Below are 14,317 nucleotides of genomic sequence, written 5' to 3' on the forward strand. Positions count from 1 at the left end.
TGTTATGTTCCCTTCAAGTAACTTCAAACAGCAAAAGACAAAAATGTGATTTTTTAAAAATTCAATTTCATTTGAATGTCCGTTCCCCAAGGTGTCTGTCCAGAAACCATTAGCTATCCCGAGGTAAGAATAAGTACGTCTGAATTATAGTGTCTATTTAAATTGTCTGGCTCCAGGTTGAAAACGCTTCCATTCTAGCAAATTGACAAAGAAAAAGAAGATATGATGAGCCTGTCTTCATTATAGTGTCAGGGTGTCAGAGCAGAGAGGGCGATGAAGAAATAGGACGGTGAGTCAAGGAACACTTAGAGTGCAGAGACAGATGTGGAGGAAAGGAGAGCGCAGTGTGTTCGTCCAAGGATGAATGGACTGTAATTAATCAATCCACAGTAAAGCAGCATGGGAAAACCCCAGAATACACCTTCTCTTTACAGTTTTTTTTTTTTTATTCTCCAGCTCATCATGTTCCCCTTCATCTATTTATCTCTCTGATCTGCTGTTCAGCAATAAAGTGCCCAGCAGGAAACAGAGCCACTGTAATCCCCCTGTTGATACAAGTGAAGTCAAATGAGGAGGTGCATCAGACTTGTAGCATTAAATGGGATTAATAAATGCACACAGCATTGTCGATGTGAGTTCTGCATCTTAATGGCTGAGTGTCAATGAATAATGTATTCTCCTGGTGTCCATAGTGTCTTTATTATATTTGTCTAATATCTATTCTCCTCAGGAGTTGAAACTCCATCTCTAGGCTCCTACGTTTTCAGAAAATATGACTTCACTTAACCCACCGCCCCTCTGACCTTTGTCCTCAGTATAAGAAGTACACAAAGACTGACTTTAACAGCATGACAACATTTATTTCCCCATTTGGAGAAACTGGTTTACAGAAACACGGTTCTTTTGTCATGGGGACTAATTTAATTATATAAAAACACCCAACGGCAGAATGTCCCTCCTGTGATACTTCAACCGCACTGAGCTAAAGTACTAGATTTGAACACATTCTGTCAATAAGATGTAATGTAATCACATTTAGATTGTAAAACATTCAAAATAGTTTTTCCGTAGTCTGAATAAACCTAAGAAACACATTGGAGTGTCAGGAGTGAACAACGGTTAGTCAGTGCAAACTGAACTCTCTAACTTCAACTTCAAATAAAGTTCCATTATCCTGGTAAGATTTTCATGGTTTTTATAAAGTTGTATTTAAGCACAACCACTGCGGTCAGCAGGGGTCACAGCTTTAAAAGCATCTCATTGTTAAAAGGTCAGAACTGAACGTCCTCAAACTGGTAAAAGAGGAAAGAAGTACGTAGGTGCAGGTGGACATGTAGTCAGCTAAAAGACGGAGTGGAGCGGAGCTGAATGACAAGTTACGTTTTTAATACAGAGGATAAATGTCTTTGTGAACTGTAGAACTGTACCAGTATGTTCTTAATAAGGTTTTTCAACTAGAAATGTGTGTAAAAACAGAATGTTTTGTCAGATGAATGCTAAGATGCTAACACCAGACATTCAGAAGACTATGGGCACGCACATGTGTATGTGTGGATCCCTAACTAAAGTATCAGAGTCCGCTGAGAGCTGCACACACACAAACAAACAATTATCAACTCCAAGCTTTGGTCTAATGACTGCACTATCAGACAATCTCTTCCTTCCTGAGGTTTCTGAGTGAGTTAGCAAAAGAAAAAAAGGAAAAAGATTTAGATAAAGGGAGACAGAGAGAGAGAGAAAAGAAAAGAGAGAGAGAGAGAGAGAGAGCACAAGGCCAGCACATGACGTAACTATATGATTTTGTCTTTGCAAGTTCTACAGGTATATTTGAGTTTTACAATAACCAAAGTAGACTGCCTCTCATGTTATTAACCAGCTACGTCTAGAAAAGCTAACCCTGACCCCCTGACCCCCTGACCAGAGGCTAGTATGTGGTGCTGCTGTTGGCCAACAGGCTCATCATTTCTACCATTTCTTGCAGGAGACAATTAAACCACCAAACATTTAAAGGTGTATCTTTTTTTTTCAAAAAGTTGAACAGAGGATAATATACATACAGTAATGATTTTCCAAAGAGGTGAAGACAAATGTGTTCTTGTTTAGAGATTTACTTGTATACCAGATGAAAGAGTCAGACTGAATTACCTGAAGTTTGCTTTCCAAGGCAGCAGTGGCACAGTCTCCACTGCTCTCGTCCACCACCACCACCATGTGGGTCAGAGAATTTACCCTAACCTGCTCCTGCTCCAGGTCCTCCTGCAGCATCTGCAACACACACAAACCAGAACTAAGTATTGAACTGCGAGATACACATTAGCAATAACTCTTTTTTTGTGGTTTCATCCAATTAAAAACTAAAAAACAGAAGTGAAGAATTCCCACGTATGCCCTCTGGCATCATCATTACATCAAACCAGATGTTGATCACTACCATTTTGGACAAGTGTTTGAGTGGTCCACAGGGGTCAATTCAAACAGAGGTTCAAGTCCTGAATGTAGATGGACATTTTCACTTCCTGATTAGATGAAAACAGATATTAGGGACTTACTGTATATTCTCTAATTTACTGCTATAAATGGGCCATTTATTTCACTAGTGTTCATAATATTACACACAAACAATGATCTGAGTAGGTCCTAACCGTAGCCAGGCAAATTTGTCCACCATGCTTGACATATTTGAAGTGCGTCTGCAAACCTGCAAATATTTTGGACAGCAGATAATGTCTCTGTCCAAGTAGGCTACTAAATGCCAACAACTCATGCTGTACCACTACAGGTGAGATGGACTGTGTCATTTCGCGAGTTTATTTCACCATAACTTTTGCTGAATCAGAAGGCCAGTCCAACAGTAAAGTCCTGTAGAAGTCATTCAAACTTTATATTTAGAAAAAGTAAACGCTCTAACCCTGCTCCTGAAACTACATTTGTAAAAATGCTCCTCAAAGAATGGCGATAATATAGGACACAGCCCAAAATTAAGTCAATGTATTGGTGAGTGTAGAGCTTATATTATTGTGGTCTGCCGCTGAACCCTTCAAAGTGAATATGATATTTTCTTCGGCCGGCTCCTCGCTGTAATATATGGGGTGTAAATGAGCTGACTCTACAGCGATATGACTGCTGGTAATTAAACCAATCTGAGCTCAACCTTTTTCTTTCAAAGGAGGAGAAATTGCCACGGCACAAACATAAGTGAATTTATAGTCAACCCACTCCACTCATCCACAGTCTCAAATTGAACTCAGTGAACTGCTTAAGTGCTCTGTGAATTGAATTACAACAGCTTCTATGCAGTAAAGTTGGCTAATTGTTGTTTAGCATGAAGCCGGGCTGCTGCGGACTTGTTGTTTTGAATCAATTCTGACAGAGGCGTCGACTGAAATCAGGATTTTTTTTAAAGAGCCCAGTTAACGGGATGCATTTCAGAAATTGGGCTTTACATCTGCCAAATGGAACAGATGGAGAAAACCGGGGTTCGGACCTCTGCCTTACATGGATTAACATACAGTAGTTCTACTAACCAATGTTTATAGCCATATAATGTCAACGTCCTCTCCCTTCATTTCAAATAATCTTTCATTATCATAGAACCAATTAAAGCACTACTAAAACAAGACGTGACATTCAGGTGTTCAAACAGAACGTAGGAACAACCTCTTCCACAGAAGAACAAAGATGACTACAAAGTAGATCATCACATTAGATCATTATCATCAGAGTATCACTGACTGTGTCTGGTCCAGGACACACTACATGTTTGGGACAAGTCCATTCTCACCTTGTGCTCCTCCACTTGATGTTTGATGTCTTCCAGATCAGGACCCAGAGGTTGAGCTGCCATCCTTTTGATCCGTGCCTCTGTCCCATCCAACCAATCACTGAGCTGCTGTAGCTGCTGGTTCTGTAGGTCCATCAGGACTTCATGGAGTCTGTGACCAGGGAACATTTCACTAAACTGTCAGTCACTAACAAACTTTGTAAAACTAACCCTTTAACGAGTTGCCCATATCTGATATTCTAAATGTGGGTTCTCTGGTGACTTTATGATGGGTCAGAGAGACTTTGGACACAGTTTAGGACAAAGGAAGTCTAGCTGTTGTTCAGATTTGTAGCTGACATCTTGGTCATCAAATATGGGTCACAGATGTGGGCCACTAAGTGACAAACAACTGGATAAACTGGGCCAGTAAAGGTGCAAACGTATCTAACCCAGATGTCAGAAGACAGACAGTTCAGGTGATCAACCACACTCTGGATAAAACAGAATAGGGAACTGATCAGTAAACAAACATGTGAGTCTGTGGTACTTTATAAGGACCCTCACGGGGCACCATTTCTGCCTTTGTTTTTCCGCCCTGCTGGTGTTTATTTCCAAACCTCAGAGAAGCAGAAAGAGCAGTAAACACATTGTTTGGTACAACACTCACCTCTGGAACCCTAAGCTAATCAGGTGAATGGCTGTAGCCAACTCTCAGGTTTATTACTGGCTCATAAACATTAACTGCTCATCCTACTGGAGGTGTTAATCATGTCCAGCCAGGTTCTCTGTGGAGACTAATGTGTGCAATAAGTCGCATTAGCTGCCATTTTGATTACAGCTCTTACGCCTGGGTGCGCCAAAAGCCAACCCCATCATTTAACTTTGGACCTGGGTTGAGTTTGGGGAGCAGTTTCAAAGCTTAAACACATCCAACATTGATTTGCTTTATTCCCACTTAAATGTTTAGACCAAATTTGGCAGATAACAGCTCACACTGGCAGCAGAGTAGAAGCTTTCATCTAACACTGGTGACACATGTTATTGTTTAAAGTGTCCAGCCCGTGGGCCAAGTGCAGCACTCAGCTCATTCATTCTTTCCTAAAATAAATAGTTCTTGGCACACGATCGGGGGAGAAACTTACTTTTATGTTATTTTATTTCATCAGTATATCCTCACCATTATAATGAATTCTTTGTGTATTTTTGACTAAACTAAAGCAAACAAGAGGGTCACAACACTCAAATAGTACCTGGAATTTCTGGCTGATAAAAAGATAAACACAAACATGAACTTGTTTATTATTGGAATAATCTAGAATTTAGCTAAAATTTATAATGTAAACTTTCATTTATAACTTATTTAAAACAGTCTTGTTTATTTTTGGGTGGCTAATTTAGCTTAGCAAACTTCTTTAGAATGTGTTTTTTCCGCCCACTGTATTTCTGGTTTATCTTTTTTCTATCTTTTAGCTAATTTACCTATTTAGCAACTAAATGTGTGGCTACTGTTAACCATATCTCACTGACATTTGGCTGAGATTTTGTTGATTATACTTTATGTTCTAATGTTTTTATTTAATTTTGACCAATAGCAAACCATTTTAGTTCATTACAAGTTACTACCTATGTTTTTCTTCTGTTTGCAAAATAGAAACTAGTAAATTCTGGCTTATGTTTTTACATCTCGACTGAGTTACCTCAGCTCATGTTTTGGTTATCCTATTACTTCTTACAACTCTTTCCTATGTTATGGGCCAAGTTTGAAATATGTTTGGTCTCATGTGTTTTTGCTATAATTTACCAAACAACTTTTTTTTTACAAATAACTTAAATTTTTTTTTACAAATCTGTCAAAACAGTGAATTGTACAACCTTACACATCTGCTTTGTTGTGTAAAATCCATTGTGTTTTGTAAAGAACTAATTCTGTTCTGAAGAATCAGAGAAAGAGAAAACAGGTTCCCTGTGGAACTGAGGTACCTGCTCTGTCTCTCCATGCTAGCCACTCTCAGGTGCTCCCACCGGGAATTCAGGAGATTCATCTGCTCCCTGACCTCCGAGTCCTCCTCCTCGCTCAGGTTACCCTCTGACAGCAGGGCAGCTCCAGCCCTCAGGACCCGCCCAACACGGCCCTGGTGGGTAGTCAGCTCCACCATGTAGCCCTGGTGAAACATTTGACATTTATTTCTGAATAACTCCCATTTGATTGATTTCCCCCACAATGGGAAGTACTCTTTGCAGTACTTCCAACTCTCACTGAAGTGTGTACTTCTCTTCCACACTGTAGTCCATAAAGAGAGTCAGTATTTTTTGCTTGGAGGACACAACAGCCACTGGTCTTTGCTGCTTTATTTAGTATGTTTACATAGCAAAGCAGTTCAAATGTCATACTACAATCCACTGTATTGTAATATGACAATTGAACTCAGTGATAAAGGCAACAGTGGATCAGGAAAAATGACTTTACTGGTGACTCTGGTCAGTCTTTAGTGAAACCTGTTACCTGCTGTTGTAGACTAACACACTGAGTTCCTAAAGACTAGGGACACATTATTTCCTCTTTTTTGCCATGGAAACATTATTCATGAAAACATTACTCAAGAGTCTTTCAGCTCATACTTTCCTTGAATACACACAAATTCAATCAAATTCAATTCAAATGTATGAGTTAAATGAATAAACACTTTAGTCAAAAGCACTTGGCAGTATCAACATTTTGTGCCGAGGGATGCTACAATATTTCTGACTGATTAGATGCTAACATATTTATAATTCACCGTGGGTAAAGAGTCAGTGTCAATTTCCTGAAGGCCATCAGATTGGTTTAAACATCAGCATCGCTGGTGAAAAACTGATGTGAGTAATAATACCACAGAAGTTAGTCCACAAAAGGCCCAAACCCAGGTACCAGAAACAGCTCAAAGCTGGTTAGCAACATGAGCAGTGGTTGAACCCAGAGATTAAGTAGAAATGAAGGTCAGAGGGTGTTTCAAGTTAGAAAAGAATGAAAGAAGTGGCCTAAAGCTGTGTAAAGTGCAGGAGTCTTGACCAGACCGTGGACATGGCTGATATACAGTAATTGACTCATTGTAAGTCATGCAGTTATAGCTCACTCCTGCATCTCTCTCACCTCATGAGTATGGAACTGCTCCTTCACCTCCTCCACATGACTGGAGACGGGAGGCTGAGCCTGGAGCCCATCTTCAGCTGTCAGCAGCCAGGTCAGCACCTGTATGTTCAATGATCAATCACCATTAACAAAGTCTCAGGTCCAAACCTGTGGTAGCAGGTAGCACTGACCAGGACTGGAGGAACATTCACCCTGATCAAAGCTCAATATTTTAGGATAGCTCTGCTGAACTGCACTGTGGGTAACCCAAACGTGAGTGTGTAGTTCACAGTGTATGATATCAAGAAACAGTTTAACATGAATGACCATCAGAATTATAAATAGAATTCTTGACTGATTAACTAACTTTAATATATTTAATATAATATACACTATGATTATTACATAATGCAACCACTTACAGCAGCACCACACTTAGACAAATGATATGCTTGAAAATACAGGTAGCTCCAGCCTTGTTTCAAATGTAGACATACTGTGGAGGAGCTGTTCCTTACCTCCTCCAGTGCAGCCTGATAGCTTTCCAGACTGGTCGATCCTGGAGGGAGAGGACTCAGGCCCCGCTGCAGCTCCTCCTGGCTGGGGGTGAGGAACTATGAAGTGGTGGATGGCGGAGATGGGGATCGACAGAGGAGAGCGTTAGTAGGAGTGGAAAAAAAAAAGGACAGTCGGCAAAGGAAGTAAAGGAGTTGAACCAGGAAAAAAAGGAGGAGTGCTGATAGATAGAAGGACAGAGAAGATAGAATAGGTTTGGGAGGGGCCCGCTGGTGTTAGCCATTTACAGTGCTGACAAGCAGTTCCAGCCTTTGCACAACATTAACAACTTTGCTTTGTTTTCGATTCTCCCTCTGTCACTCCCTCCCTCCCTCCCTCTCCATATATGCCTTTGTGTGCCTCCTGCTAATCTGGACACTAATAACTTCTCTCCCTTTATCTCATCTCTTTGCTCCTCTTTCACTCCATTCTTCACTCTGGTAATAAGGTCCAGAAAGAAACAAGGCCTGTGCTGTGAGTTCTCACTCTCTAGCCTCAGTCAGTGCAACTCTCCCACTATCTAATGTTGTCTGTTGGTCAAAGTCATTTATTAAGGCTCAGCAAATTAAATAAATGTCTCTTCTGATCAAGAGTGCTATACTTCTGCCGTGGAGTGTCACACTGGAGGATGTGAAGATTCAAATAAGCCCAAAGTTCTCCTGTGACACTTTTACAGTAATTTAGTTTCACTTCATTTCCCTTAGAAATGTCCTTATTCAATTTATGACATTCCTACAAGATTCTCAGCTCTCCTCTGGCATTCTGGTCAGTCAAAACACATGGCAAATATATAAATATAAGTGAAATTTAAATTTGTCACTGCCAGAAGAAAGCTGAAAAATAAGTTGGATCTCTTAAATGGGTTCTTCAAAGTTTGAGTGATTAAAAACTCAAGATGATAACAGCACTCCTTCTTTAAAAGGTTAGCATTTAGCTAACTAATTTTCTGGGCTCAATTAAAACCACTTAAGGCTTTTTATTTAGTGGTTTTCTTGCACTATGAAATAGACCGTATGTTATGCTACTATGCTAATATAAATGTGAAGCTGTTTTATATTTTAGTCTCTCTTCTCATCTGTCTTCTTGGCATTTTTTCTTACAATATTTGCCATAATTTTATCCAACAAAATAATAAGTCACTATTATTGGGTAGATTTTGTCAACTTTTAGCCAAGTCTCAGTCTTTTTCATAAAATTTAGCCCATGGTGAAACATTATGCAGAAGTAAACTTTCTCTCTACAGAGACAGTCATAGCGTCCATCAATCTCTACTGTCAAAATCAAATACACAATACAGTTTTGTCAATGATTTTGGACCCTGGTTAAACAGGCAGTGTAATGTAAATGAACAGAACAATTATCAGAGACAAATGCAATGTTAGACATATTTTCCATCAGTTTCAAACAACAGCCGACAAAAGCAACATTTGCGCAGACAGAGCGAGCACAGGGGGGCGCCAGCCCTGGAAGTGTTAGCAAGACACGGACCTGATCAGTAAAACGCCTCCTCTTTTGCTCAGGCGACTTGACATAGGCAGCCTGGGTGTAGGCATAGCTTTTATAGCGAGGCTGAGAGGAGGGGCTGCACACCCGGCCCTGAGCCACACTCACTGTGATCTGAGAGACAGGACAGAGAAGCGGGAGAGGCGGAGACAGAGGAGAAGGGGGGCAGGGTTGGCAGGGGAGGACAGGAAAGAGGCCAAATATGAGACAAAGAAAGAGGCCCAAAGAAGACATGCACAGCCAAATCACACGAGACACAAGAAGCACAAAGTAAATAGATGCAGTGACCAAAAAGAAAAACCTTTAAAGTCCAAATGAGGGCAAAAAGTTAAAGGTAAATGTTTTGGTAACTTTCAATTTGTCCCACAAACATGAGTAAATCTTTGCCTGGGTTTACGACCTGGTTTAACTGATGAGATATCCATCAGTAATAAGATGTGGCTACAATGCTACAACATACCACTGTGACTGTGTTAGACCAACACATTAACAGTGAGTCCTTCTTTAATTAAACTTTTTATAATAATGTTCAATTATTTATTTTTAGGTTAATTTATCCCATGTTTTCTCACTTTTCTACAATAAAACATTTACGTAATTGTTCAGTTCTTATTTTGTTTAAAGTTATTGATTGGACATTAGGTTTTATTTGAGCAAATCTTTCTACATTTGGGGCAAGTGTAAAGCAGAATTACAGCATTAAAATTACAGCTATTGTTTGGTCCCCTTTATAGCTATTTGTGCTACACTTCTGTCTGTCTTAACTGAGGTTTATGTTTTTATTCAGTAATTACTTGACTTTTTCAAGAAATGTGCAGTTTGTAAGGAGCGAGGTCTTTCACTGCCAACGTGAACTGGGGAAGGTGATATTCCTTGAACATTAATGGCATTTTTTTTTTTTGATAAATGAAAGCATCTTGCTGTGTCACCTGACAGACTCATCTCATCTACCACGCTCTCTGCCAACTTTGACAGGTTCTTGCACAAGGTCTGTAGAAGAAAAAAAAAGTGCTGACTCGGTCACTGGGCATGTTCAGCTGGATGACGGTGTTGGATTAAGTTGTCATTCTGAATGACTTTGCAGCGTCTCCCTCATGGTTATCCTTACTGTTACTCATATTACACTGAGCAAGCTTGGAGATTTGGCTCACTGTAAAGAACTTTCAAGCTAACAACAAATTAGCTTCAGCTTGTGAGTGTGAGCTTCTTTTTACTGTTCTCAGAACGCATGTGCAAAATGATCAGCTGCAAAACTGGTGAGATGCGTCCTGACTGGTGGATTATTTTAATTTATAAAACGCTTTTGTAATACAAGAAGTAAACTGTAACTTTCAACGTTCAATATGTTTCATTTTCTTGTAGAAACATTTTGGAATGCACCTAATAGATGTACAAACAATTGTTATTCAGATGTTTTTCCTTTTCATATTAGTTTGACTTCAGACAGAGACAAGGAAGCAAACGTACATGAAGACAAAAGCACAATGGCAGCAGCACAAGATCAAGGCAGATGTTACTGTGGGCTGTAGCTCCAACATTTGGGAGAAATCTTTCAACAAATTTGTAGCTACATTAAATAATTATTTCTGTTTCTGAAATAAATATATCACTTTTTCTTTATTTTGAATATATGACCAGATAATTTAAGATAAGAGTGAAACAAACACATTTAGAATGCACTCAATACATACATATAAATATTTAAATAGTAGGGTTTAAGTAGGTTAAAATCCTATTTATGTGCTTGACTATCAGATTTTTGAACTATCCCAACACAAAAGTTCAATAACACTGGAGTAAAGTGACGATACTGCCATCAAACTAATGGACTAATGATGAATGGGACTACTGTGTAGACAGATGCAGAGGCTTCCAGGGCTCTCTGCAGACACTGGACCATGAGGTTTGACCCAGGTCATCCGCAGACTTCATTCTAGCTCCACTTGAAGGACCTGCAGTGTTGTTATATAAAGTCAGTTTTTACTGCAGCACTATTCAGAGTTCATGGTGTCAATTCAGCTGTCAGGTTTTATTCCTACGCTCACTAATTTCAGCTTCAGACTCCAAGAATGAGATATGCTTTTGCCTTGAAATTGCTTTCATCTCTTCTGAAGACTGGCTGGACTTGGGGGAATTGCTTGGATCAGTAATTCTGTAGAGAAACATCTGTTAGCTATAAATGGTGGTGTATCTATGAAATGGTCCGATGAGTGGATAAGTGGACATATTGATGGTTATTATACTGACGCTGGATGGATGTCTCATTTTTAAGTGAGGGTCAGGGACTGAAAACTGAAATCTACTCAGGTAGCACTAGATCCTAAAAAGGTAATAATGGTACTACATGGTACTACAATTCTAATCCAGTGGGGGTTTTAGCGGTGGTAACAGAAGACCATAAAGTTATAGTTGGAGGGACAGTGAAAATTAGTTGAGGCGTTTGTACTGGCATCTGGAATAAGAGAACCTGGGGTTTCAAATCAATGAGATGACTACATTTATCACTAAAATACTGTCTATACTTTCAACAGTATTTTAGTCAGTACTGTAACCTTAGCTCCTCCACAGTTCAGCTCTTGGAGAATACAATGAACTAACTTTACGAGCCATTAACTTAATGTTTGCACGTATAAAACAAAAGTATACAGCCAAATAGTAAAGTATATATTGGTGGTTCCATAGTGTAGCAGTTAGCATAGCTGCATTTAAAGCAGGGAGTCCTGGGGCTGTTAACACAACGATTCCCCCAGTGTAAGATCAAGTTCATAAAATAAAAAAAACATATTTGTATATGAGGTAAATATGAGCGCAAAAGAGCAAATACACCATCACATAAAAAAAACATATCTAACATGTCCAAAAATCTTTAAAGGTCTAAGAAAAATGTAAGTATATTTATAATATTTTGGCCTCAGAGCCTAACGTATGCAAACCATGCTAAATGGCTAAAAGAGTGCAACTAAAGTTAAATAAATGATGGAATTTTAAAACTCTGAGGTTTTAAATCATTTTAGATGACATAAGAATCAATTAGTATAAGCTCTACAGAGCTGACGGTTTGTTTCTCAGGTATCTCTAATACCACCTGACGCAGCGGTTGAAGCCATAACTCCATGCAAAGCCTCCTATCATGTAACACACGGTGAACCATGCTGTTTCTGCTAATCCGCTTCCTGTTTTCTTCTCTGTGACTCCACGTTTTTGTGTCTCTGTCTAAGCATCTTTACCTGCTGAGAGAAGCGCTGCTGGGTCTGGATCTGGTAGTGCTCCTCCGTTGTTGTCCGTGTAGCAGCTGACGTTGTCCCCCGTGGCAGCGTCTCCACCTCCTGGATGGCCTCCATGGAGACAACCTGTGGAAGCACCCTGAAGAGCGACGTAACGTACAAGATGATGCTCTTCTTGTCGGGGTGAGGCACCGCCACATCTGAGGAACAGAGGAACATGCTTCTGTTTTTATCCACAACAACGTAAAGCTGTTCTCACCCTAGAGATGGGTGAGACGGCCTACAGCGTAGTAGTCATTTATCCACATTTATAATACGGAAAAAAGCCTGTCCTATTTTAAGACACCAAACCACCACAATTTCATCCTCAATGTAAGACTGGAGAACTGACTGACTGATGAGGGATAACTTCACTCAGGTTCCACCCATATGTCAGTATGTTAACAATGCTCTAGTCTGCTAGGTGGGCTCAGAAAATAAGCCTCCGAAATCAAGCGTAGAAGATACTCTGTAAGGGTACAAACCTGAAAACATGTCTTTGTATTTGACCAGCCAAGATTTTCCCCAGTATTATGTTAAAATGTCTATGTAGTTTGACAACTTTGTCACTATTAGCCTTAGGCATGTAGAATGTAACCCTACCACAGGCTACACAGGCACTACAGATTAGTTCTGTGTTGGGCAAATTGGGCTCTGAATAATGCTGTATGCTACTTGGTCACGCTAGCTCAAATGTACTGTTGAAAAAAAAAGCAAACAAGCCAGAGATTCTACAATAGATTTTGATGGTTATTATCAATCTATAAACTGAGAGTCTTTACTTCTTGTTTTTGTTTTGTTTAGTATTGTATTATACCAAAGGACCACAGTGCAGTTGAACAAGCAAGAAAATAATTAGACAAACCCATTGGTCATTTGCTGAAATGTAACCCAGTAATGACATCCAAAACTAACTGCCAAAAACAACTTGGAATAGAAATCGAACTGCAGCTCCAAGCTAGCTTAAATAACAACAGAGAACCATTTTCATGATTATACTAAAGTCTAAAATCTTTCACATCCTGATGAAGCTCCATAAAAACAACTGCTAACTGTTTTTGCACACCTAAACTAAGTTAGCTGCTATCTTTCATTTTGTCATCCAGCTAGTAGGGCTAACATGCTATACATATGGGTGTGTGTTAAGATAAGCTAACTTGGCGTCACAATACTACTGTGATGCACAAACACTGTTGTTCATTGGCTCACAGAGTGTATCATTATTCAGTGCTGACCCATCTACTGAGGAAATTTACTGCCCATTGCTGTTTACATCTCTCCCACCGCTAACACCGGTGATAGGAGGGAGGCACTCCATGAACTCCCCCAGGCTATTACTGCTCAACAGACAGCCAGCCCAATGGAGGCTTCATTATAGCAGGAGACTTCAATTACAATCACAGTTCGTGCTAACCAAAAGCCACGGCTGACAGGAGATGTTCGCAGGCTCCTGAGGCCGTGGGATGCAGCCTTTACGACGCACGATTATCAAGAGCCAAATTGACCTGTCCTGCAGCATCAGGGAAGCAAAACATCAGCACAGCAAAGACATTTCTGGACATTTCAGTGACACCAGAGACACACAATCCCTCCTGCCACAAACCCCCAGCACTGACATGTCAGTGTGACATCACAGAAACTGGTAAAGAAGACTGTGTCTGGCTCTAATGATTTTCAGCCTGTTGGACTGATTTCACCATCTTGAGCTTTGAGTACCCAGTCAAAAACATAACGTTTTCCTACTCCCCTCCAACAACACGTTTCAGTTTGCATACAGCCTAAACAGGTCCATAGGGGATGGAGTTTCCACTGCACTCCACGCCGCCCTCACCTCTCCATTCTACACACACACACAAACACACAAGTCCCATCCCTACGTCTACATCACTGTGTGGTTGGAGGCTGCTCTGCCTTCTCAGCTCTGTCCACTGCTGCCTTCATTAAGTGTGTCCAGATAAGTGATTGTGTGGCATCGGTGTTTCGCTAAGTCACAGAAAATCACCAGACCAAATAAAATTAGCAGCTGCTGCGCACAATAATAAAACCTTGAACTTCTGAATGAACTTAGCTCCAGGCTAAAGTAACCAGCTCCAGACTCCCAGTCAGAAAACAGTGCTGCAGCTT

At 40.1% G+C, this 14,317-nt stretch overlaps 1 protein-coding gene across 1 annotated transcript in view; it reads right to left on the reverse strand.

Annotated features, from left to right (window-relative positions):
* Nucleotides 1-14,317, reverse strand: part of LOC103389473 (dystrophin) — a 159,323-nt gene that overhangs the window by 84,622 nt on the left and 60,384 nt on the right. The window contains 7 exon segments of the mRNA XM_025062208.1: nt 2,146-2,265; nt 3,782-3,932; nt 5,744-5,925; nt 6,894-6,992; nt 7,391-7,486; nt 8,916-9,044; nt 12,158-12,354. Of these exon segments, the coding sequence (XP_024917976.1) occupies nt 2,146-2,265; nt 3,782-3,932; nt 5,744-5,925; nt 6,894-6,992; nt 7,391-7,486; nt 8,916-9,044; nt 12,158-12,354 (974 nt within the window).

The sequence above is a fragment of the Cynoglossus semilaevis genome, chromosome 14 (assembly GCF_000523025.1).
Source record: "Cynoglossus semilaevis isolate Cse_v1.0 chromosome 14, Cse_v1.0, whole genome shotgun sequence".
Classification (NCBI taxonomy): domain Eukaryota; kingdom Metazoa; phylum Chordata; class Actinopteri; order Pleuronectiformes; family Cynoglossidae; genus Cynoglossus; species Cynoglossus semilaevis.